Genomic DNA, 26,568 nt, shown 5'->3' on the forward strand with positions numbered 1-26,568 from the left:
CACATGAGTTGTAAGAGCTTGAACTCCAGAGACCAGATCAGGCAAGACTGCTTAATACCATCACATGATCTGCCCTGAGGCACCCTGTATTTAATTAAAATAAGGAGTGGGGCGCAGCAGAGGCCAGAAGAGCACTGTTGTTCTTAGCGGGTGGAGCCAAGGGAGTTAAAAGTTAAACCTTGATTGCCTGGGTCTGTGAGAATTCAGCATGGAATGTTTCTCTTGTTTCCTGGGGTTGCTGCTGCTGCTGGCTGCAAGATTGCCTCTTGATGCTGCCAAACGTGAGTAACTGAGTTTCTGTGTTTAACCCATTCTTTGTCAACTAAAAGGATGGATTGCCTGAAGTATTGTTACCTAAGCCAGAAGGGGACTTCCTGAATCTCCTCAGGAAACTTTCATGCTCATTCATTTCTTCTGGAAACACTTGGGAATGTTGAAACCACAGCAAAATGTCTCCAGCTCCAGCTTTTGCTTCCGGCTCTTGGAAAGTAATAGCCACGCAGCCCCTCTCTTAAGGAGCTTTTTTTCCATTGCACTGGCCACCTTCTCTTGCCACACTCAGGGATCAGGGAGGGTGGAGGTGTGAGGGGAACAGTCTCTGGCCTGTGAACAAAGCAATGGCTCCCACGAAATTTGGTCTAGTTTCTATCCAGTAGCTCAGTCAGCTCAAATGAAATGAGGCCTAAAATCTAGATCTGCTCACCAATCATCCCAGCCCAGAAGCCGTTGCTAGTCTTGTTGAGATTTTTTCACAGACCTGCAGGAGCTCCTTTTCGAGTGAGGTTACTAAGAGAAGAGCCGAAGCGCTGGGTCTCAATTCTAGTCCCATGTTAGAGGTTGGAGATTTTTTAACCATGCTGAGAGGCTCGGATCGATGAAACCAGAATCTTTGGAGATGGGCTTGGAGCCTCCTTGCTTAAAAAGCTCCTCTTGTAATTGGAATGCAAAGCTAGGGTTTAAGTTCCCTGCACTTGTGTGTGGCCCACTTGTCTGTCCAGGGGATGGGTGGCTGTGGTGGCCCCCCACGCTCCTGCAGGTAGTGTGCAGTGGGAGAGGGAAGGTCTCCCAGAAGGTCCACCCCACCTCACTGCAACAGAATAGGGACATTCAGTGATGAGAAGTCCGGGGGTCCTTAGGCACCTGGGTGTCTCTGCTTGACAGCTCAGACCCTGGAGCCTGCTTCTGATTCTGTGTCTCCCTATCTCCCTACCCCTCCCTCACTTGCGCTCACGTGCACACTCTCTCTCAAAAATAAACATTAAAAAAAAACAACACTTTAAAAGTCCAGGGGTCCTGATTGTGTCAGACCATTCCATGGGGTTTAGAGGGTGGGGGGAGGATGGTAGGCATAGGGAAGGGGCCAGTGTCTACCTCGTGCCCGTGTGTAGCCACTCTGCAGCTATTGCACTTATATCACTCAAGTATTCATCCCCACAACCACCACCGCGGAGCAGATAGTCCTCTCCCTATTCCACAGGTGTGGGAACCAAGAGCCCAGGTCTTGCTTTGCACCTGCTGGGCGCACTTGTATGTGAGCAGGATCCTGGACACATGGGCTAGGCGCCCACACAAACCCTCTTTTCGCTCCCCTTCCTCCTTGTGGAGGGAAAAGTCCTTTAATTAGGTTGTCCTTGCAGGGTGGGATCCCAGAAGGAATGCTGAGTCTAGAGAGAGGAAGAGGGGGAGCTGCTGGTACCCGTGGAGTGCAGGCGAGGTTCCCCAAGACTGGAGAGGCTCAGGAAGGGGTGAGGCTGAGAAGGGGCTGTTGGGGGCCACAGGGCCCCCCAGGTGAGGGTGAGGGGCAGGAGCAGAGTGGCCAGAGGCACAGTCCATTTTCCTAGTGGCTGAGCTCTCAGGCTTGGGCTGTGCTGGTCCCCAGAGACACCAACCCTGCCATCTCTTATGACTGGGTCGGGGAAGAGGCACCCTGTCATTGATGAGGGAGTCCAGACCAAGGATTTCACAGGGTGCCGAGGCTGGGAGGCTGGCACTGTGATGATCGTGTTTCCTAGACATGGAGCCTAGCCACAAAGAAGGCAAATAACTTGCCCCAGGCTACACAGCAATTAAGAGGAAGAAAGCTCAAACCAACCATGGTCCTTCCTGCTGTTGGACAGACTTGGGTTCCCTACCAGCTGTGGGACTGGCCCACAAGTGACTTAGCACCATTGAGCTTTCATTCCCTCATTTGAAAAATTGGGTAATGGGGTTCTTGTGACATTGGCTAACAGAAGGTGCTTGGGGTAGGAGTCTTACAAGGTAGCAATTGTATTACCTCAATGTAGCTCCCAGGACAGAATTCCCTAGAGTCTGCAGTTGTAGGAGATAGAGGGACAGAGAAGTTGACAGTCAATTGAGACCCTGTGCCTAATTCTAGCCTTCTTTCCATCAGTGCTAATTTGTTCTGCTCAGTGAAACAGATTAGCCTGATCTTAAATATTGGCTGTGGGATTGAGAAGAGTCCCAACTTATTAAGCAAAATGTAACAAAACCTGTCATTCCTGTCTTCACCTTGCCCTATACTAAATATTCTGTCCAGAAAAAAATAAGGATGGGTAGAATTTACCATTGTATCAAACACCGCGGGATTCCTTGCCCCTTTTCAATCATAGCCCTGGTAAAAAGGAGGCAAGAGTAGGTATCAATAAAGTTGTTAACAGCCAACCTGGCCACCACCTGTCTGCTGGTAGACACAGCAGAGATTCTAGAGTGGAGACAGAAAAGCCACAGGGGTGCTGCGTGGGATCCATTTCCCTTCACTTCTAGCCCTGCCCTCCCCCCCACACCTCTTTTTTTCTTTTACAACCTGCTTACTGTTAAGTGTGTCTTATTTTCTTTTAATTTTTTTTAATGTTTATTTTTGAGAGACAGAGTGTGAGCAGGGGAGGGGCAGAGAGAGAGGGAGGCACAGAATCTGAAGCAGGCTCCAGGTTCTGAGCTATCAGCACAGAGCCCAACGCAGGGCTTGAATTCACAAACCATGAGTTCATGATCTGAGCCGAAGTTGGACACTTAACTGACTGAGCCACCCAGGTGCCCCAAGTGTCTTATTTTTTTTTTTTAATTTTTTTAATGTTTGTTTATTTTTGAAAGAGACAGAGCAAGAGCAGGAGAGGGGCAGAGGGAGAGGGAGACACAGCATCTGAAGCAGGCTCCAGGTTCTGAGCTGTCAGCACAGAGCCCAATGCGGGGCTTGAACTCACAAACCACGAGATCATGACCTGAGTTGAAGTCGGATGCTTAACCATTTGAGCCACCCAGGTGCCCAAGTGTGTCTTATTTTTAATTTCACCTCTTGAGGTCCTTGTAGAGTCACATGCAGTTTTAAGAAATAATGCAAAGAGATTCCCCTATACACTTTATCCCATTTATCCCAATGGTAATATCTTGCAAAATGATTATACAGTAACACAGGCAGGGTATTGATACTGACATATTCAAAATACCAAACTGTTCCAACACCACAAGGGGCCTTCATACCCTTTTAAACCTACAACCCTTTCCTACCCCACCTCCTGCTCTGGTAACTGCTAATCCATTCTCCATTTTTATAATTTTGTTACTTCAAGGATGTTATATAAAGGGAATCATTACAGTATGTAATTTGAGGGCATTGGCTTTTTTTACTCAACATAATTTACTGAAGCTGTCGCATGTATCAGTAGCTCTTTTTTATCACTGGGTAGTGGTCCACAGTATAGGATATGCCACAGTTTAAACATTCTCCCATCGTGGGACATCTGGATTGTTCCAGTTTGAGCCACTATGAAGAAAGCTGCTATGAACATTCATGTACAGGTTTTTGTGTGATGATAAGTTTCCATTTCTTTGAGACAAATGCCCAAGAGTACAATTGCTTGGTTGCATGTTAATTGCATGTTTAGTTTTACAAGGAACTGCCAAACTGTTATCCAGAGTGGCTGTACCATTTTATGTTCCCACCAGCAATGTATGAGTGATCTGCTGTCTTTAACCCATGCCTACGTTTGGTATGTTACCATTTTTTATTTAGTCATTTGGATAGGTGTATAGTAACATCCCATTGTGTTTTTAATGCACATTTCCCTACCGTTTAATGATACTGGACATGGTTTCATGTGTTTCTTCTGTCATCTGTACATTCTCTTCAGTGTAATATTTGTTCAGGTCTTTTATCCATTTTTAAATTAGATTGTTTTTTAATGTTGAGTTTGGGGAATTCCTTATATATTCTAGATATCGGTCCTTTGTTGGAAATGTGGTTTGCAAATATTCTCTCTTAGTTTGTAATTTGACTTTTCATTTTCTTCACATGATATTTCACAGAGCAAAAGTTTTTCATTTTAATGAGGCCTAACTTATCTCTTTTTTTCTTTTATGGATCATGTTTTTAATGTCAAGTCAAAGAATTCTTGCCTAGTGTAGAGACTGAAAATTTCTCCTATGCTTTTCACTTTTTCAGAGCACCATTCACTGAAAAGGCTGTCTTTCGAAACTCCATTGGGTTGTTTTTGCATCTCTGTCAAAAATCAGTAGGGTGTATTCGAGTTGGTCTATTTCTACATTCTCCATTCTGTTCCATGGACTTGTGTATCTATTCTCTGTCACTCTTTTAAGTTTGTATTTTTCCTTGACTGCTGACATTTAAAATCAGAGGAGAAACCCATGTTTTGATTATGTTTCCGGAAACACCGGCTTTCTTCTGGATCTGAGGAAGAGAAAGACTGTTTGGAGCATTGAGAGAAATAGGTCCTGGGAATCAAAAGATGTGAATCTTCATTTCCACTCCATGAAAGGTGACCTGAGTGAATCCTGTCACTTCTCTAGGCCTGAATTTCTTCATCTATAAACTGAAGTGACTTAAACAAATGTTAGTTCTTTCCACATTGAGTATTATAGTACTCCATGACTCAATTCAAATGAATATCCACTTATAAACATTGATTGATAAACCTGCCTTCACTTAGTATCTGTTTCCAAATAAAAACAATCTCACAGAATCAAAGACATTTGGGTTTTGTCTTACTTGTTTTTTCTCTGATTTGGAGGTCTTGAGAAGACCTGGCCTGAGGTTACACAGCCTGTTTAGTAACAAAATCAAGACTAGAAACCAAATTTCATAACATTCACCCATTGTGAGACATCTGGATTGTTCAGTATTCATTTCAATATTCTTTTCCATTCCATCCGCCTCCCTTATAAAATGGAAACAACAGGCTCTTCCCTCCACCTACCAAAAAGGAGAAATAAAAGACAGAGGTTAGTGGCATCCATTCAAAATGGCTTCTCTTAGCACCTACCAAATACCACACCTTCTGAAAGTTCTCTTTCAGTATTTAAGAGAAGACGGGATTTCTGGTCCAGATGACGCAAGACCGTATGAATTGATGAGAGGAGAATTTAAGACAGTGTATGATTAGGGGCTGGCTGTGAGTTATAGACAATTAAGCTTTTGGTTGTGAATAACAAAATACTAAAAGGGTTTGAGCAAGACATATGTTACCTCAACCAGTACAGATGCAGGCAAGGCTAGATAGATAAAGAGCTCAACAGCATCAAGAACTCTTTTTGCATCCTCGGTGTATTGGCTGCTTCAGATCTGTGCCCTCATGATTAAGTATGGCTGTCACAGCTTTGGGCCTCACATTATATTACCAACTCCCAGATCACTTCTGATGTGAACAAAAATGGAGGCTGTTCATTTTATTTTATTTTATTTTTATTTATTTATTTATTTATTATGAAGGAGAATAAACCTTTCCCAGAAGCCCTCAGAAGACTTCCTCTTAGCTCTGAATGGCCAGGTTCTAATCACCTGCTCCTGCCCATACTGTAAAGAAAGCTAGGAAAGTGAGCCTTTGGAATTTTGAACTGTTAGAATAGAAGCTCTGTAACAAGTGGGGGGAGGACAAGCAGGGGTGCAGGCTGGAATGGCTGGTAGGTAGGCAACCAACAAATCTGCTACAATCCTCAAAGAAAGGAGAGACCATGTGAACCCTGGAATTGTCAGGCAAGGCCAAAAGACCAACTCAAGATGAGAAAGAATTTCAAAAGAATTAGAATTTTGTAAACCCCGGAACAGGCACACAAAAAGATACAGCTAATAAGTCAGAAGAAGAGATAAACTCAAAAAATAACCTCACAATAAAAAAAAAGAACAAGGAACAGATAGGACAAATAGAAAAAGAACAAGATGGTAGATTTAAATCCCACAATATCAATAATTACATTAAATGTAAAGTTACCTAAACACGCTGAAGATTAAAAAAAAAAACCCAATGTGTTGTCTATAAGAAACCCACTTCAAATATAAAAACATAAATCAGTTAAAAATAAAAGGGTAGGGGGCACCTGGGTGGCTCAGTCGATTAAGCATCTGACTTCAGTTCAGGTCATGATCTCACAGTTGTGTGAGTTCGAGCCCCGCATTGGTTTTGCACTGACAATGCAGAGCCTGCTTGAGATTCTCTCTCTCTTCCTCTCTCTCTCTCTGCCCCCTCCCCTCTTTCTCTCTCTCAAAAATAAACTTTTAAAAATCTTATAAAAAAATAAAAGGATGGAGAAAGATGTACCAGTTAATCACTAAACATTACTATCAAAGAGTTCTTCAGACAAGGAATATTACCAGACATAAAGGGCAATTCCTACTGGTAAGAGGATCAATTCATGAAAAAGAGTGCACAATTCTAAACCAGGCTTCAAAATACATTAAGCAGGAGTGCCTCAGTGGCTTAGCTGAGCATCTGACTCTTGATTTTGGCTCAGGTCATGAGATCAAGCCCTGCATCAGGCTCTGTGCTGGACATTGAGCCTGCTTAAGATTCTCCCTTCTCTCTCTGCTCATTCTGTCTCTCTCTCTCAAAAATAATAAATAAGCAAAAAGTGATGGAACTGAAGAAATTGGCAAATCCCATAATTATAGTTGAAGATTTCAACAATCCTCTCTGAGTAATTGAAATAACAAGTGGACAGAAAATCAGTAGGAACATAGAAGTCTCAAAAAGCATTATCAGTGTGCCTGTGTGCTCATTCGGTTAAGCGTCTGACTTTGGCTCTGGTCATTCTCCCGTGGTTTGTGGGTTTGAGCCCCGCATCGGGCTGTGTGCTGACAGCTCAGGCCTGGAGCCGGTTTCACATTTTGTGTGTCTCTCTCTGCCCCTCCCCCACTTGTGTGTGGTTCCTCTCTCTGTCAAATAAATAAATAAACATTTTTTAAAAAGCTTAAGCATTGTCAACCAGCTCTTAACGTAAATGATATTTAAAAACCAACAACCGTAGGGGCACCTGGGTGGCTGAGTCATTTGGGCATCAGACTTCGGTTCAGGTCGTGATCTCACGGTTTGTGAGTTCGAGCCCCATGTCGGGCTCTGTGCTGACAGCTCAGAGCCTGGAGCCTGCTTTGAATTCTGTGCCTTCTTCTCTCTCTGCTCCTCCCCTGCTCATGTTCTCTCTCCCTCTGAAACATAAAGACGAAAAACAAAAACAAAAAACAAAACCCCCAACAACTGTAGATTACACATTACATATGGAACATCCACCAAGTCAGACCATATACTGAGCCGTAAAAAAATTAGATCGCTCAACAGTGGGCTCTCCAGTACTGGTATGCATCTCTTGAAAACCTGGAGGCATTCCTCATCCTGGCATTCTTTTAGCCAAGAGAACATTTATCATTGGCAACAGTGTTTTCCTAATTATATTGTATCAAATCCAATATTCAGAGACTATGTACTGAGAAACCAAATAATGGCTAAGAAATACTGATTTTCAAAAATTTTCCTTTAAATTTTACTCATTTAAACTTCAGAAAGAGGATCTGATTAGTTTTATTTGAGCTATTTCCAGTAGAAATTAAAAAACAAAAACAAAAAACAGGAGTGCTTGGGTGGCTCAGTTGGTTAAGCATCCAACTTCGGCTCAGGTCATGATCTCACGGTTCATGAGTTTGAGCCCCACATAGGGCTCTCTGCTGTCAGCTCAGAGACTGCCTCAGATCCTCTGTCCCCCTCTCTCTTTACCCCTCCCTTCTCACTCTCTCTCTCTCCTCCCTCTCAAAAATAAATATTTTTTAAAAATTTTTAATATAAAAATAACTTCTATTTGTTTGACATATTGGAAATATCAAGTATTACTTTCCAAGCTTATGAAATGAAAAATTGCTTTATTTTAAGATAAGTACTAAATGAAGAATTAAATAGACAAAATAATTTGTTTTTCAAATATTGATATAGGATTTCATGATGTGCTGAGCAATGAAAGAACTTCTGGTTATATGAGGGAGTACAACCAACTCAATGGTTGGTCTTCAGATGAAAATGAGTGGAATGAAAAACTGTATCCAGTGTGGAAAAGGGGAGACTCAAGGTGGAAAAACTCCTGGAAAGGTAAATCAGAAGACTCAAAGCAAACAACTATCATTTCCTATCTAAGTCAGTCTCATAGATTGTAGACTTGGAGATCCCATGGCTTGTGTTGCTTCCATGAACTACCGTACTCTAGTAAGTGGGAGGAGCCTGGATTTAGCAATCTTTATCTGAACATGATCACTTTCTAAATCACACACAAAAAAAGTTTATTCTCAGAAACTGGTAAGTTTGTAGTTCTTGGAAGATTTTGGAGAGCAAGCAGGTTTAGCCTCAAATCTATTTACCTAATATGGGAATGGTCCTCTTCAGAAGATCTGAGACTCTGGAGTAGTTTTGACCATCTCAAAAGTGTGGTTTATCAGAAAGTGAGTATCTTGCCATTTGCATGAAAGAATGAGTCCTTTTGAGTTTAAAAAATACAAACCTTTAGGGGCGCCTGGGTGGCGCAGTCGGTTAAGCGTCCGACTTCAGCCAGGTCACGATCTCGCGGTCCGTGAGTTCGAGCCCCGCGTCGGGCTCTGGGCTGATGGCTCAGAGCCTGGAGCCTGTTTCCGATTCTGTGTCTCCCTCTCTCTCTGCCCCTCCCCCGTTCATGCTGTGTCTCTCTCTGTCCCAAAAATAAATAAACGTTGAAAAAAAAATTAAAAAAAAATACAAACCTTTAAAACTTGTTTTTGTATAATCAAACAGGTTTTTTTTATTTTATTTTAAGTAAATGTTCTTTCTATGCTTAGATAATTCTTTAATTGGTTTGACTTTTTTTTTTTTTTTTTGTCTTCTAGAATGTTGTGCTCTGAAAGCAAAAGTTAGGAATCCAGAAAATAATTGATCGTAAAGAGGCATAAAGATGGGAGGGTGCCTGCTGACTCAGTAAAGCACAGGACCCTTGATCACAAGAGTCACAAGTTCACAAGGTCACAAGTTCAAGCCCCACACTGGGTGTGGTCCTTATTTTTAAAAAAAGGACAAATATAAAATAAAATAAAATAAAATAAAATAAAATAAAATAAAATAAAATAAAGGCATAAGGATGCTCTGGTCCTTATTAGTGGATTTAACTCTTCTTTGTTTACTTATCAGTGAAAGGAAAAAGGTGCTTGATCATTAAGCTGCACTTTTTTATGTCCTAGGTGGCCACGTGCAGGCGATTCTGACCAGTGATTCACCAGCACTTGTGGGCTCTACTATAACGTTTGTGGTAAACCTGGTATTCCCCAGATGCCAAACGGAAGATGTCAGTGGCAACATAGTTTATGAGAAGAACTGCAGAAATGGTAAGGATGTTACTCATGCCACAGGAACAGGCTAGTTCTCCTATTGGAGACCTATCTCATAAACCTAAAGTACCACAGGTACTTCTGTATGTGCAAGATGCTATTATCTCATGTCACCCCCTACTCAAATTGGGTAACAGGGAGGGGTTCCCACATCAACATTAGCCAAACCCACTTGAGCAAACAAACTAATGGCTTTCTGCCTCCTGGAACTTTCTTCAAAAGTTACATTATCACACTCAGCCTTCTCTTAGTGTCTAGTTGATTAGCCAGAAAATACATTGTTGATTCTCAGATTTTGGTTTGATTACTTGGAATTCTTTTGGCTACTCGGAGAATAGCCAGTTTGACAGATGTTTACTGATGAGATTAATTTCTGCTCACAAGTATCACTTATGCAAATGTGTGGCTAACACAAATGCTCAGATGTGTATATTTTGGTTTTGCTTTGCTCTTAAAGCAGGTGAGCTCTTTGTACATGTTAAAGAGCACAAATGAACACAAATGCATCAAGGGAAATTATCTTGAGAACTGCACAGTCTCAAAAACTCTGAGCTAATTACTGAGACTCTTTGATCATTGACAAGACTGTTAAATGCACTTATGATCTGATTGATTGATTGATTGATTGATTTTGAAAGAGGGAGCTTGTGTGAGTGCAGAGGTAGGGGAAAGGGGCAGAAGGAGAGAGAGAATTCCAAGCAGGCTCTGTGCTGACAGCATGGAGCCGGTTGCAGGACTCAATCCCACAACCCTGGGATCATGACCTGAGCCAAAACCAAGAGTTGGACGCTTAACTGACTGAGCCACCCAGGCGCCCCATGATCTGATTTTATTACTTACAACTTCTAATAGATTGTCAGTGTGTTCATTCCTTATTAAGTTATCATCTTCCTATTAGGAATTGTACATTAGATTCTGTACAAAAGGGTTTGATATTTTTAAACTGTTAAGTGCTTAATATTTTGTAGTAATTTTTCTCTTTTCTAAAAAAGCTGATTTTTATGAATATTTCAAATGACAATCTATCTCTCTGAGCATTTTTATATAAAGGAGTCTCAGTGACTTATGAAAATTTTTATATAATATCTATTACCACGAAAAGGAACTAGGGGATGGGGCGCCTGTGTGGGTCAGTCGATTAAGTGTCCGACTTCGGCTCAGGTCATGATCTCAGGGTCCGTGAGTTTAAGCCTCACATCAGGCTCTGTGCTGACAGCTCAGCTTCAGATTCTGTGTCTCCCTCTCTGTCTGCCCCACTCTCGCTTGTGCTCTGTCTCTCAAAAAAAAATGAATAGATGTTAAAAAAAATTTTTTTAAAGGAACTAGGGATCTTTGAGGAAAATACTAATTCCAGGTCGAGGACAGGGAAAGTACCAGGTGAGCCTGCCCCAAAGTGCGGAAACGCTCAAGGACCAATGGGGACACATCACAAGGACACAGGAGCTAGCTTGTAGGGACTCTCACTAGCTATTTGGGACAATTTAAGAATTAAAAAACAATAATAGACTGATAAATAAAAAGTTTCTTCAAAAATATCAGTGACATAAAAAACCAAGAGGGTGAGGAAACTATTCTAGGTGAAAAGATATTTACCGTAACCTGTTTAAAATGAAATATGTTGGGACACCTGCCTGGTTCAGTCAGTAGAGCATGCAACTTTTGATCCTGAGTTCGAGCCCCGCGTTGGGTATAGAGCTTACTTTTAAAAAGAAAAGAAGAAATATATCATATATACAAAAAAGTTGAAATCAGGGTATACTGAGTACACAAATACCTTCTACCTAGACTCAACAATTGTAACTTTTTTCCATATTTACTTCTATCTATTTTTTTTTTCTGATCATTTGAAGAGACAAAATAGCCAAATGTTGTATGTGACCCTTGATTAGACTTTAGTAGGAGTTGTAATGATACTGAGGTTATGTAGGAGAATGTCCTTATTTTTAGGAGAAGCATGCCAAAATCTTTAAAAGTAGAGAGTCATTTGATGCCAAATGACTCAGGAAAGAAAAAAAGAAGAAGCTACAGAAAGCAGTACTAACATAAAAAGATAAAGAAAGCATCCTTCCGTTTGGTTTGAATACAGTTGTGATTCAGAGAACCAATATTAAAAATAAATATATTGTGATATCTCTAGATTGAATCTTTCTAAATAATTGCTTTAGATGAAACATTTACTGAAATGTAACCTATCTGCAGGAAACAGGCATACATATGCACCACCAGATGAATTCTGAATTTTAGGGTTTTAGTTGTCCAACTGTATTTATATTTATGAAAAATAGGAAAAGATGTTTAAATCAGTGATGAGCATTGAGCATTCTGAGCCCACATGACAAGCCTGGCTTGTGTCTTTCTCTGTTTAGATACTGGTCCATCTTCTGACCAGTATGTTTACAACTGGACGGAGGAGGTTGACTCAGGAAATGGCAACAGCCCAGGCCATCATAACGTGTTCCCTGACGGAAAGCCTTTCCCTCACCACCCCGGATGGAAGAGATGGAATTTTGTCTACGTCTTTCACACACTTGGTTGGACTTTCTACAAAACTCCCTTATCTGCTTCTTTACTTTCCCTTGAAAGTTTACCTTTTTTTCTCTTTTCTTATTCCATAATCAAGAATTCTAACACTAAGAGTTTCACAACTGTTACTTTGTTAACTTTTCTTAGCTGGGGTGGAGGGTATGGAATAAAAATAAAATCTTGTTTAGCCTTAGCAAATCTTTGGGACACTATAGAATTGAAAGATGGAAAAAAAAACGAATTCAGCTTTCTTTTTTAAAATAAAACTACTCAATTTATTTCTGTCTAAAACAGCAATATGAAAAAATATTAGTATTTCTTTGAATGGCACACAGATGGGCATTTGATTTTTTCTTTTTTTTTTTTTTTTTGTCAAGAGAATTTTTAAGAAGGAAACTTATGCTCTTTATAGGAAATTTGGAAAATACAGAAAAGTACAAATGAAAAATGCAAAGTACATAATTAACACCAGATGTTACCACTGTTAACACAATGGTGTTTTTTTTTTTTTTGCTAGTATTTCTTAAGATTATACTGTATACACATTTTTGTTGAATATCATGAGCATTTGGCTATTATTAAAATTCTTTATGTACATTATTTTAACGACTGCATAATATTCCATTGTGTAAGAATAACATAATCTAACTACTATTCTTCTTTGACATAGTCTACCTTCTTTTTTTTTTTTTAAGCACAAATGTTATCCACTTTTGTTTTATTGTTGAAATTATTGTTTTTAGGAGGAGAAAATTTAGGTTATAATTAGCAAAACCGCTAAGTTCTTAGTTAAAAACATCACCAGGTCCCATCTCACTCTGACATACAAAGACTGCTACCAATCGTACAGGCTCTAAATTTCTAAATGTTTTGTCTTCATAAATTAGAGAAAGTTTCTTTGTCCAATTAACTCATTTATAAATCAAAACAAATATTAACAATGCACATCAGTTTAATGAAGTACAAAATATAGATCAAATATTATGCCCATCTAGTTAAATCAGGGGATTGAAGGCTGGCTTTGTTTCACTGTCTTCACGGCCCTGGCAGTCAACTCACCAAATGTCATCATTTCTTTGACTTTACCATTTGCATGGAGTCATGTATGCTCACTAACACTCCATTTTCTTCTTAGCCCAGTTAACATCCATTAATTTAGCTAGTTAGGATGTCTTTATTAAAAATCAGCTTTCAGCCCAGAAATTGCCATTTTTCTAACAAGACTTTTGAATTTCCATATTCTGATGTCTCTGAGTTAACTGATAATCTCCTTCAACTACCAAGTGCTTCTGTGGTCTTCCAATGCCCAGGCTAACATTTTCCTCACGTATAACTAACTCCCCAAGAGATACCTTCTTCCCCTACAACCTCCAACAGAACTACCCCTGCATTTCAAGATAAAGGGGATCCCACATCACATCTCCCTGAGAAGATTAGTGTATTTTTCTGATACCTTTGACCATGTAATAAATATGGTCCTTAGTCATCCCCACAAGCATCCATCTTACCATCTCTGTTGTTCCAATCACACATCTATGCTGGGTGCCTCAATGGGATTAGAAAAACATCCCTGAATCCTGAAGGACAGAAATTACCTTCACTAGCTAGCCAGTGGTAGTTAGATTTATGTGGGGGCTGGAGAAAGAAAAAGAGTGAGTCAGGAGTGTCCTAGGAATGTGTTTATAGAACCACTGCATTATTTTTTATACTCTTTTTAATCACTTACTGACTGCATTTTTATACATGAATACTATTAGAAAGTGGAAGATTTTAGTCCCCTAAAAAAAAAAAAAAAGCTGCTCAATAATAGAGCTGAAATAGTAATATTGTTACAACAATAAGGTAGATTTTTGGATAATTTGTTTTAACTCCCTTGGACACTTTTCTATGGGAAACATATGTATTTCAACTGCCTGATCACTTATAAAAACTTTTTTATTTGTAAACTAAGGACTAACTGTATTATCCCACCAAACAGCTCTTTTCATTTTGACCAACTACGTACAATTATATTTATTTAGTTGTGGGTTTGTTATAGAAGGTTTTACATGAAATAAGCACTATCTTCCTTTCTGAACCAGTTAGGACCACATCCCCATCCTGTTTTTCTTTTTCCAGAGCACTCTCTAAGTGGCAGTCACAAGTCGTTAAGAAACAACAACTTCCTAAAATGATCATGTAATGTGCCAATAACTAAAAATTTCCATCTTTTCAAAGGTCAGTATTTCCAGAAATTAGGACGGGGTTCAGCAAGAGTTTCTATAAACACAGCCAATGTGCCACTTGGCCCTCAACTTATGGAAGTAACTGTTTATAGAAGACACCGACGGGCATATGTTCCTATTGCAAAAGTGAAAGATGTATACGTGGTAACAGGTGAGTCGTGTGAACTCTAACTGATGGTGAAGCACTTAGTTCTGGTGACTAGTTGGTTAAGAAAGAGTTAGAGCCAAGTGTTTGGGTTAGGTTGTGATTCATATAGGTTCCTTCCCAGACTTATCTATTATATTGTACCCCATCTATGATTCCAGAATAACTTGGGAAAACTTGTGTAGGAAAAGGGAAAATGATGCTGAATTATCCCTAATTTTAATTTTTTAACCTGAAAACATTATTGAAGTCATCCACTTAAAATCAAGCAATCATGTGTTCTTTCTATTTTCGGGTGTATTTTTTAGATCACATTCCTGTGTTTGTGACTATGTACCAGAAGAATGATCGAAATTTATCTGATGAAACCTTCCTCAGGGACCTCCCCATTATGTTCACTGTCCTGATTCATGACCCCAGTCACTTCCTCAATGAGTCGGCCATTTACTACAAGTGGAACTTCGGGGATAATACTGGTCTGTTTGTTTCCAACAATCCAACTTTGAATCATACATATGTGCTCAATGGAACCTTTAACCTTAACCTCACTGTGCAAGCTGTGGTGCCTGGACCCTGTCCTTCACCTTCACCCAAACCTCCAAAACCCACCTCTTTTCTACGTAAGTGTTTCCAGGTGATCTTTGAGTTGGGGGGCGGGGGGGGGGGTTCCTTAACACCTAAGAAACACACACACACACACACACACACACACACACACAAAAGAACATAGGTTACATAATTACATCACTAGTTTAAAGGATCGTGTAGAAACTCTGCAGTGATGCCATTCTGTACCTGTTATTCTTTAACTACTTTATCACCATTTTAAGCTGTTAGAATAGAGAAAACAGGAGAGCATGTTTAAATCATTTTGCAAGTAGAATTTCATGACTTGTGCGCAGCTCTTTGAACTTCCTAATTTGTACTGGTCCTCGTTATGTGTAGAGATGCTTTCCCGGTCTGGCTCATCACATTTCTGTTACTCTCCCATTTTTTCTAGCTATGAGAGGCCACCTTGTCCCCTTATAAACATTCAGGCCATCCCCACTTCCAATCTCCCCCCTGCCCTGCCCACATCCACCTAGTGTCCCATGAAACACAGCCGTGCTTGAAAGTAGTTTCCAAATGGCCCAAGAAAGAATGTACCTTGAGAGTATTTCTCAGTGAGCAAGCTGGACAGACTCCAGACATAAAAATTGTTCAGGATATAAGGCATAATTAATTAAATCCCACGCTCTACTGATAGTATATAAGGACATTCAGGAAGTTGTTAAGAGTCTACTTTGGAAAGTGTTAGCTTGCATCTGACGCCCCGTCCTACCCTACATTATTACATCTTATCATCACTTTATCAGGGGAAGGGTAATAGACTGGCATCCCCCTCACTGGTCACAAGAGGGCGCCATCCCCAAGCCCAGAGGAAATACTCCATCACGACGTCCAGACTTGTTGCAATTCCTTTTTTTTTTTTTAACCAAATAATAAGCGTTATAATAGTGTGTTATTAATAAAATTAAATCTTGTTAAGTCTGGCCTAGCTAAATCAAGACAATACAAGTCATTACTGTTTTTGATTCATTCTTCTTTGAAACGTTTTAAATTACAAAATTAATGCATGCTCCTTAATAAAAATTCAAGCGATGGAGAAGTCTAGAATAAAAGTGAAAGTCCCTATTCACATTCTCCTCCCAAGCATTAAACCTTGTTAATAGTTGAGAGCGTTTCTTTCCAGATCTTTCTCTATGCATCACAAACATATTCTATAAATATACATAGGTGTTGTTGGTTTGATTTTTATGTAAATGAGCTCATGCTATATATATGGTTCTGTAAGTTGCTTTTCTTCACTTAACAAACATCATAGACATCGTTCCCTTGTCAGTTCATATAAATATAACTCACTTTATTCAACGGCTACACAGTATTTCGTTGTAGGTATAAACACAGTATGTAAGTACATAGGGTGTATAAATGTATAATTTATTTAACCATTCTCTTATTGACACTTGATTAGGTTAATCCTAATTCCAGTTACAAATATAACTGCACTGGGGCGCCTGGGTGGCGCAGTCGGTCAAGCGTCCGACTTCAGCCAGGTCACGATCTCGCGGTCCGTGATTTCGAGCCCCGCGTCAGGCTCTGGGCTGATGGCTCAGAGCCTGGAGCCTGTTTCCGATTCTGTGTCTCCCTCTCTCTCTGCCCTCCCCCGTTCATGCTCTGTCTCTCTCTGTCCCAAAAATAAATAAACGTTGGAAAACAAACAAACAAACAAACAAACAAACAAACAAATATAACTGCACTGAACAAATCTAATCATATAGCTTCATTCTGGTATTTCTGTAAGGATATCTTTTTCTATAATTATTGACGATCTTCTTTATAAGTAAGGAGACCAGGTATAAAATTCAAAATACATTGTAGATGCCTGTAATTTTAGAACTGTCCAGAAATTCCTAAATGGTAAAGGATTTAATGTTAGTTTATTTAACATTCATTTTTTAAGTTGCATTTTTATTAAGCTGTTTTTCTTAGAATGTATTTATATCATACAGCATTTATAAAAAAATATGTTTTAAGTCACTGAGAGGGTATTTAAAATTTTTGTTATTATTTCCATAGGTTGGATCACTAGATATAAGGTAGTAACCTTATGAGTTAGTTACATTTTATAGTAAAGGGAAGCTTCACTATAAAGCCTGGCTTTATCTAATTGGTCCTTTAATTATACCTTGATTTTACAGATACATGGATATAGACTTGACCTTATAGATAGGTCTACAAAATTCCATATGCGTTTTTACAAGCATTCTACCAAAGGTAGAATCCTTAACTTTTGTCATTTGGGCGTTTTTTAAAAGAAGTTTTATTTTAAAAGATGGCAGGGTCATGATTCCATGTTCTAACTTGATAATTTCTGACTGTTAAGGGGTCCAGCCATCTTTAATACCCAACGCAAAAGAAATCTCTTGCTGTGTCTCTTTTCCAAAGCGTGTGCCATGCAGCAGTTGTTTCCAGAGAAGCTCTGGGAGTCACTCAGAGAAGGCCCTCTGAACAAAGGAGAGTCACAGGGCACATCCATCTACCCACTAAAGGCTCAGAGGAGCCCTGGAGAAATCTCCCAACCAGCTTCATACCTACATGTCGCTACGTTAGGGTGCAGCTCGTCTGAAGTTCTGATGCCCTTCTCACCCCCCAACTAGGTTCACTTTCATGCCTTTTGAAATTTTCAATATCCTATTTTCCTTCCAGTCTTTTTATTTTAGTAAAGGAATACCAACACCATAATTAGAGCTTTTAAAATTGTAACTAATAGAGCATTAAATTCTTTGCCTTAATCATGTTCGACAAGTCATTTTCTTTTTTCAATGTTTATTTATTTTTTTTGAGAGAGTGTGTGTGTGCACAAGCAGGAGATGGGGCAGAGAGAGAGGGAGAGAGAATCCCAGGCAGGCTGCACACACAGCACAGAGCCCAATTCAGGGCTCAATCTCACGACTGTGAAATCATGATGTGAGCTGAAATCAAGAGTCACCCGCTTAACTGATTGAGCCACACAGGTGCCCCTGGGTTATTTTCAAAGTATCTGGTGTTCATTCCTTTCCTTCCCCACACCTCAGCTCATCAACTGCTGCAAGACTTTTAGAATGTAAGCTTTGGAGCTATGAAACACCCAAACAGGAAAAGAACTACCTTTCTCTTTGTTGCTTGCTTCTTAATCTCTTTTGCACCAAACTTCCCGTCTGTAATTATGTATCCATATATGTTATAGCATATCTACATCTAAATAGATGTATGGAGACACAGCTTGGGACAAGGAAACATATTTATTAAGGACTTCCTATATGGCAGGCATAGTTCAACCTCAGTGGATCAGGAGGTGTTGTTCCTATTTTATAGATGAGCAACTTGAAGCAAGGACAAGTTAAATGATGTGCCCACGGTCTCAAACAGCCAAAGCCAAGAGACCTGAAGTCGAGCCCAGAACACCTGCCTCAAAAATTAAACTGTGCTTTTATCGATTACAGCCTGCTTGATTTAATCATGATTGCTGTATCACACATTTTAATATGGCTTCTACCTTTCATTTGATTCCTGTGTTTCAAGAAGATACAGGATTTGGTTTACTTATATAATTTAATAATTATAATGCCTCAAAGCTTTCACATCTACATGAATCATTACATGGTTCAAATTTCTGCAGTGATTTGACAGTATAGAACTCTTGATGTTTTTCTAAAGGGCAGGTAGATGTTTAAATTTTTGGTTGTCATGTACCTGTTTATATTTTTGGTTATTATGAATTATGTACGTGTTTTACATTCTCAGCAACTAATCTAAAATCTTATTATTCCAACTCTCCAGCATCAGCTAGTGACAACCCTCTGGAGCTGAGGGAGAGTCCAGATGAAATGTGCCAGATTTACAGATACGGTTACTTTAAAGCCACCATCACAATTGTAGGTAAGAGCAGCAGGGGGAAGGATGTTAGAATCTACCTTGGGCCACCCTCCTGCTCTGCTGAGTCTGGAGAGATGGGGGCAGGGGCACCCACTCTGTTCAAGGTGACATCACATGTGCCCAGGCAAAGACTACTAGTGTCTAGATTCCCACCTGCGTCCCTGGCCTTCCTTAGACATTCTGGTGGAAATGAGCCCAGGATAGGCCCACATGCTAAGGAGCCTGATCCCCACACTGTGGAGTCCAGAAATTTGAATGAAGGTGCTTTGAAGAAAGGGCAGTAGCAAGTTCCCAAACATCCACTTTGTTCTTCTAGCTGATTTCACAAAGCCAAACTTCTCGTGTGTAAGAGAGGGCCACCAGAGATGGCTGTGCACCATGGGCACTGCCCACAGGTACCCCACAGAGAAGACAGGTGGGGGCTGAAGCTCAAGTTGTGCACGTGGGGCTGAGAGAAGGTGGCCAAGGCCTGAGCCTGAGGACTACATCTTCCCAGGAGGTAGCTTTTTCTGAAATTCTTGCCCAGAAGGAGTGCTGCCTTCTGACACATCCACAGATTCCAGAAATGAAGAGCTGGCTTGGAACGAAGAACAGTTCAGTTCAGTTCAGTTCAGTTCAAGCTATGGGGTAGATTCCTAGGTCTGGTGTGGTTCTGGTGCGGGGAGAAGGCTGTGTCTCCTCCATTTTGTGTGGCTTTCTGGTTTATTAGGTAACAGTTTGGTTTGGCATCTGTTGTATTTTGATTTGTTTTTCTCTGGGGGCTGTTTTGTTAGAGGGAATTCTAGAGGTTAGCATCGTCCGGATGACAGATGTTCTGATGCCCGTGCCACAGCCTGACAACTCCCTGATGGATTTTGTCGTGACCTGCCAAGGAACGTGAGTACACGTCAGCCACAGGAGCGGGTCAAGGCCTGAGCAAAGGCCTTAACGCCGTCTCCCCTTCCAAGTTGATTTAGATTCCTGATTTATCAGTCAGCCACGACAAGGAAGGGCCCTATGAGGCACTCTGACGCGCACAGTTTTGCTGGAGTTAAGCGATGCTCATTACCTTTAACTGTTGATGAAATTGAATAATAATGATTGATTGAATACTTAACTGTGTTCTTAACATTTTATATCTGTTTTCATATTGAATCCTTACCCAATCCCGAGTCTCCTCATTTTACAGATGGGCCCACTGTGGCACACGGTGCCCCGAGATGGTGGGTACCTGCAGAGCATGGTTCATAGGCTGGGACCTGGCTCGGAACCCAGCTCTTAGGTCCCTGAGGCCCCTCTGAGTGGTGGGAAACCAGTGTAGAATGGCCATGTCCTAGTGATAATTAATAAGAAGGGACAGATAAGAAGCTTGGGAGAGAGGAGGGATGAGGATGGCAGAAAATTGGGAAAAACCTAACGGAGGAATGAAGCCAGCTGAGAAGAGTGCTTGTCCTCCATGCCACCCATGCCTCACCAGCCCCAGCATCAGAGCTTGGTCTCTGCTTCCGGGAGGGCCACTCACAGGTGACACAGTGGCTAAGACAGTAATGCATGGCCACTTTGCCTCATGGTTGTCAAACCTCACTTATTCAAGTCCCAGATCCACCTCTGCTTGTGTGACCCGGGGCCAGTCTCTCCCCTTCCTGAGCTGGTTTGTCACCTGCTACACTAGGCTAATCTTACTTTCTTTATCAGGTCATTGAAAGGAATAGGCAAGGTCATGTCACACATCTGCAGCTCTGTGCCTTGCACGTAGTAAATACTGCATAAATAGTTCCTGTTGCTGTCACTGTTGTACCTCTGCAGGGGCCCAGGCAGGGCCAGCTCTGGCATTTAATAATATATTTGCCGAACACCTAAGCCGTCTGTATCTGCAGGGAGCTCAGATGTCGAGGAATGACTTGGGCTTCACACAGTTTCCAACAGCCCCTTGCCTTGGGGGTCATGATTTTTTTCTCCTCCACCCCCAGGGCCACACCTTTCTGAGGATACAGGGGAAGCAGTAGCTCACACCCAGGCTTTTTAGGAATAAATTATATGTGACAATTTGACATCATATAGTTTGATATTCTTATATTGTATGCAAGAATAAAATAATAAAGTGGAATTCAGTTTTATAGATGCGTAATGATTGTGATTGTCCCTTCTAAACTGATATGACATCTCTCTCCCTTGGTGCCATTTGTACCCTCAGAATCCCCACAGAGGTCTGTACCATAGTTTCTGACCCGACCTGCCAGCTCGCCCACAGCACAGTGTGCGACCCTGTGGATGTGGACGTGGCTGGTATGTGCTTGCTGACCGTGAGAAGAGCCTTCACTGGGTCTGGGACATACTGTGTGAACCTCACCCTGGGTGATGATACCAGTTTGGCCCTTACGAGCACCCTCGTCTCTGTCCCTGCAAGAGGTAAGTTTTGTTTTATGTTGTATGAACATTTCATATTGCAGGTACAGTGTGTGTCTCGTACTAAAGCCATTCAAGTCTTTGTTGTCACTGTTTGATATTCAGTGCAAAAATCATTGAACTATCGTTAATGTGGATTTCAGAACTGGCATTAAAGTCCAACAGCAAATCTACTTAGGGCAGGGATGAGAGAGAGAGAGAGAGAACGAGAGAGAGACCCAATGAAATAATGACCAAAGGAAAATCGTTTGATGAAAAAAATCAGCTGTGATCATGGACCAGTAATAATGGGATACGATCACTGCATGTTCGAAGAGATTTATGTTTCAAGGGAAAAGTGTAAAGTCCAACATCAAAAAATAACAATGTTCTTCCATTAAACTATAAAAGGGGGAGACTTGTGTCATGTTTTCATTAGAATCCACCTCGGCAAAGACATGAAGCCGAGAAGAAAAATGAGAAACCAAGTGGACTCCTGGCTCCTTTCTAACTTGCCATATGTCTCCTCTTTCCCTTCCCAAATTCTAGCAAGCATTACAGCGTGACAGTGACAAACCAACCTACGTAGTCCTCACACGTTCACCAGCAAATCTCCTCTCCTCTCTGCCCCCTACTGCCTGGAGAGCTAAAATGGTAGCAGAGTGGACTAAAGGATTTCTTTGAGAGATGTTCATTTACTGGTGGCTTCTAATTTTCCCCAACCACAAATTAGAACTCCACCTGGTGAGCCCAACTGAATTTCACTTGTAATCAACTTTGTTATAAGATACTGCTTTATCTCCTAGAAGAAATGCTTTGTGGTGGAATGGAAAGAAAGATTAAATTGTGTACACATTATAGCACTTATTTTGCTCCTTAATTTGAATCTTGCCAGGTACAATCTAATGACTAACTCACAAAGAACTCCTTTGGGGGGGTGCCTGGCTGGTTCAGTTGGTTGAGCGTCCAACTCTTGGTTTTGGCTCAGGTCATATCCCAGGGTTGTGGGATTGAGCACCACGTCAGGCTCCATGCTGGGCGTTGAGCCTGCTTGGGATTCTCTCTCTCTCCCTTTGCCCCTCCCCACACCTCACACGTGCTCGCTCGCTCTCTCTCTCTTACAAACAAAAACAAAAAACCAGACAAACAAACAAAACAACTCCTTTGGATCTGGAGCCTATCTCATAAGGTAAAATGTACTGAAATATATATTTGCTCATTAACCATGTAAAAGGCAGCTTTAACTTCCTTGAAAGAAGAGCTTAAGTAGTCATACATATAATTATTTGTATGAGAGCTTACAGTTGGTGAGATCTAAGGTATAGATTTAAAAAAAAAAAACAAGGATACAAAGGTACCCTGCTTCCTCCAGGACAAGATGCACTGGGACCGGGGTGGAGAGCGGGGAGGGCAGGGAAGAAGGAGGCATGCTGGAGGCCCTGGACCCAAGTGAGCCCCTGTCTTCAAAACTATTGCCTCCAGGAGCTGCCACAGTTACTCCTCTTGTGCTGCTGCGGGGTTTTTTTAGAACAACGTTTTAGGGTCATAACCTATTCTATGAAGCTTCCTCAGTGCTGGCAAACCACTGTTCTCTTATCTGGATTAGATGTTTAGATGTTTGCTTTCCTTTAATTCTCCTTGCAGTGAGTGATAACTTTAGGTGACCTGAGCCATTTTCAAAATCTAAATAAAGGAAGCTCAGAAAGAGAGCCTTTAATCCAGTGGGGATTGTAACTTGATGGCTTGGGTTTCAAAGTTGGAATTTCAGAAATATCCTTGTTCAAAGGCAAACCCATATACTTTGAGCAGAAATGACTTTTATTCATTGATCCCATGAACATTTGTGAAGCACCTGCAATCCTTTCAACAAATATTCATTGAGCATCTACTCTGTGTCCAACAGAGATCTAGGCAGGAGATACACAGTTCCAGACGAGTGGGGGAACCAGATAAAGAAGATTCCCGCTTTTGTGGGCAGAAAGAGCCAACAAATAAGATGACATTGTGAAGAGGGGCGCCTGGGTGGCTCAGTTGGTTAAGCGTCTGACTTCAGCTCGGGTCATGATTTCACAGTTTATGAGATCAAGGCCAGCATTGGGCTCTGTGCTGACCTGCTTCGGATCCTCTGTTCCCCTATGTCTCGGCCCCTCCCCCATTCTCTCTCTCTCTCTCTCTCTCTCTCTCTCTCTCTCTCTCTCTCTCTCTCTCTCAAAAATAAATAAACATTAAAAAAAGAAGAAGAAGAAGACACTGTGGAGAAAATAAAACCAGGCGGGGACATGGAGAGTAATAAGTATGGGAGAGAAAGGGGTCAAGGTCAGCTCTCTAGATTGGAGGTCAGGGAAAGTCCTGCCCACCCAGCAGCATCTGCTTGGTGAAGGGTCTCCTTTGAACTGAAACCTGAATTTCAAGAGTGGGCAGCCCATTTAGATCATTGTAGACCAGCGGTAGAGCTTGGGTCTTATTCTGTGTGTGAGGGTAGCCACCGGCAAGTTTGAAGCGTGATCTATATTGATGCTTTTAAAGATCATTCTGACTGCTGAGTGAAGCAAGGATCCCTGGAAGGTAAAAGTGGAAGCAGGTAGATAAGAGGTCCTCTTGGGGAGAAGGCTGGTGGCTGGGACAGCAGTGGTGGCTGGGGAGATGGAGGAAAAATAGATAAACCCCAATCATACTTTAGTGGTAGTGATGAGACTAGTTAATTTGCCAGTTTCCAGGAATACAGAGAATACATAACCCCTGTTTTGTGGCTCTTGTAATCTAGTGGGAGAGAAACATGGGTAAAGCAGTAATTGCAACACAATGTGATCGAGGCAGAGGAAGAGAGGCAGGTGTCGTGACCCAGTGCCCTCATGAATGTCTGGAAGGCACCCTGAGGGGTGAACACTTGAGAGGAGCCAGGGGAAGGACAGTCTTGGCAGAGGGCATGGGGATTTGTAAGAGCACAGGGAGGATAGGCAACTCCCAGGATTTTTAGAACCGCTGGAAGGGAGGTGGTGGGAGATGAGGCCAGAGGAGTGGCCAGGAGGGGCATGGAGCCCTTCACCTTGTGGGTGCTGCAGGGTCAGCTGAGACCTGAGCAGGTGTCTCCAGGACATGACATCTCTCTTCGGAGCCCTTTAACACGGTGTTCCAGACATGCTAACTCATTCTCTAAATGGAAGATAACCTGACCCAAAGACTATGTATTATTTAATGGAAAAGATTACTGAAAGCCCAGAGGGAGCCATGTATCTTCTGATAGCAACTTTCCTCATTTATTTAATTGCATTATGAGTAGCATGTCCTCTAGGTGGAAGATGTCACTAATACTGTCTTGCTTCTGTTTTAAGACCCAGCTTCCCCTTTAAGAATGGCAAATGGTGCCCTGGTGTCCGCTGGCTGCTTGGCCATATTCGTCACTGCGATCACCTTTTTGGTGTACAAGTAAGTTGCTGCTTTTAACACTTTAAGTTCCCATAGTATATTGTCAAAACTTCCGCATATTTCTGCATAAATGGGCCGTTTTCCCTATTTTTTGCTTTTAAACATTCTGTGTAGGCGAGGAAAATCTTCCATTGAATGATGAATACCAAACTAGATGATTAATTTTTCTATGGTTTATTTTCAATCCTCAAAATGCTACCAGACATGAGTAACTACAAAATTGTGTCAGCTTAATGTTTAACATATAATCACAAATTATAGTAGGCAGGCATATATTTCTTGAATGAAGAAGGGAAAATAACTATACTTTCATAAGACATCAGTGTTTTAAAAGCTGTAGATTCGGTTAAATGGAATTAACCCTTTTACACTTGGCATGTAAGATTGTAGAAAGTAACAGTTCCAGCTGGAGATCTATTTTTAATCTGTCTAACATGTTGTTTTCAGAAAACGCAAGGGATACAAACTGATAGAAAACAGTACTGGGATCGTAGTCAAAGGCAATGGCCTCGGTGTTTCCCTCAACCGTGCAAAGGCCATGTTCCGCCCTGGAAACCAGGAAAAAGATCCACTGCTCAATCACCAACCAGGAATTCTTTAACTCTTCAGCTTTATTTCTGACCAACAGCTTACTCCAGTGCCATTTATGTGAGCTGTGCCAGAATTGATGACTATTAACTTTTTTTCCTAAAAATTATTATTAGAATATATATTGTGGCTTAGGGAGGTCCAAAGGTTTTTTGGGGTTTCGTTTTGTTTTGTTTTGTTTTGTTTTATGGGCTAAATGACATTTTAGAGAAGTAGAGAGGAATTATACTGTGCACAACCTCAGCCATGTTACAGAACTGATAAAACCAGTTAGCAGTGCTTTTTTTTCATTATGATGTATGTTTCAGTTATAATGTGTTAGGTGATTAGTGGGATAGATACACTCTGTCCAAAGAATAGGGGGAGAAGATACTATTCATCAGAGTCTTGCCTAGGTTCACTGGAAGGAGAGGCTGGACACTTTCTAGCTATCCGTATAACCAAATGCATAACTCCAATGTATTCCTGTTCTTAAGATCATGTTCCAACCTAACTGAATTCTACTTCAATGAACATGCATGAGCTCCCAGCAAAACAGTAACAAGCCAAACATGCTTCTTATACTAAAAGATGTGTATATACTAATCTCATAAATAGGTGTGAATATTTTTGTGACAACCTACCTTGCCCAGATGTGTAAAGGAATGGTATTCACCCAAGGGGTACCTGGGTGGCTCAGTCGGTTAAGTGTCCGACTTTGGCTCAGATCATGATCTCACGGTTCATGGGTTCGAGCCCCACGTCAGGCTCTGTGCTGACAGCTCAGAGCCTGGAGGCTGCTTCAGCTTCTGTGTCTCCCTCTCTCTCTCTCTGTCCCTCCCCAACTCATGCTCTGTTTCTGTCTCAAAAATAAATAAACATTTAAAAAAAGTTAAAAAAAAAAAAAAAAAAGGAATGGTATTCACCCATTTATTCCATGGAAATTTATTTAGCACTTTCTGTGTATCAGGCATGTTGCTAGGTACCCGGCCCTGCACTCAGAGTGTTTATATTCTTGTGTATATATCTGGATTTCTGTACACTCTGGTGCATGTATTTGAAATTATACATTATGATTTTCCAAAAAGGAGGCCCATGCTTTTCCTATTGGTTTTCCTATTTAAATGATATAGTAACTTGATCAGTAAGGGTTTTACCTCCATTTGTAACTAAAACTACCACATGTCAGACAAGGCCTTCTTTTTCTCTCCTTCCTGAAAAATAAAGTGTGAAAAGAG

The 26,568-nt window shown here is 41.1% G+C and overlaps 1 protein-coding gene across 1 annotated transcript; it reads left to right on the forward strand.

The window, feature by feature from the left end:
• GPNMB (glycoprotein nmb) lies at window positions 1-26,568 on the forward strand. The gene is made up of 11 exons (XM_045495079.1): window positions 1-281; window positions 8,211-8,363; window positions 9,476-9,619; window positions 11,989-12,153; window positions 14,363-14,521; window positions 14,824-15,135; window positions 18,878-18,976; window positions 19,747-19,849; window positions 21,147-21,361; window positions 24,670-24,763; window positions 25,211-26,568. Exons 1-11 carry the CDS (start codon window positions 209-211, stop codon window positions 25,362-25,364), a joined length of 1,671 nt encoding a protein of 556 aa, XP_045351035.1. The 5' UTR covers window positions 1-208; the 3' UTR covers window positions 25,365-26,568.

Source organism: Leopardus geoffroyi, chromosome A2, assembly GCF_018350155.1.
Source record: "Leopardus geoffroyi isolate Oge1 chromosome A2, O.geoffroyi_Oge1_pat1.0, whole genome shotgun sequence".
NCBI lineage: Eukaryota > Metazoa > Chordata > Mammalia > Carnivora > Felidae > Leopardus > Leopardus geoffroyi.

What these genes read in the sequence shown, in the direction of transcription:
- GPNMB (XM_045495079.1), top strand. Translation starts at nt 209, where the DNA reads ATGGAATGTTTCTCTTGTTTCCTGGGGTTGCTGCTGCTGCTGGCTGCA. An exon ending in GTGGAAAAACTCCTGGAAAG is followed by an intron (nt 8,364 to 9,475) that starts GTAAATCAGAAG and finishes TTTATGTCCTAG; the next exon opens with GTGGCCACGTGCAGGCGATT. An exon ending in GTCGTGACCTGCCAAGGAAC is followed by an intron (nt 19,850 to 21,146) that starts GTGAGTACACGT and finishes TTGTACCCTCAG; the next exon opens with AATCCCCACAGAGGTCTGTA.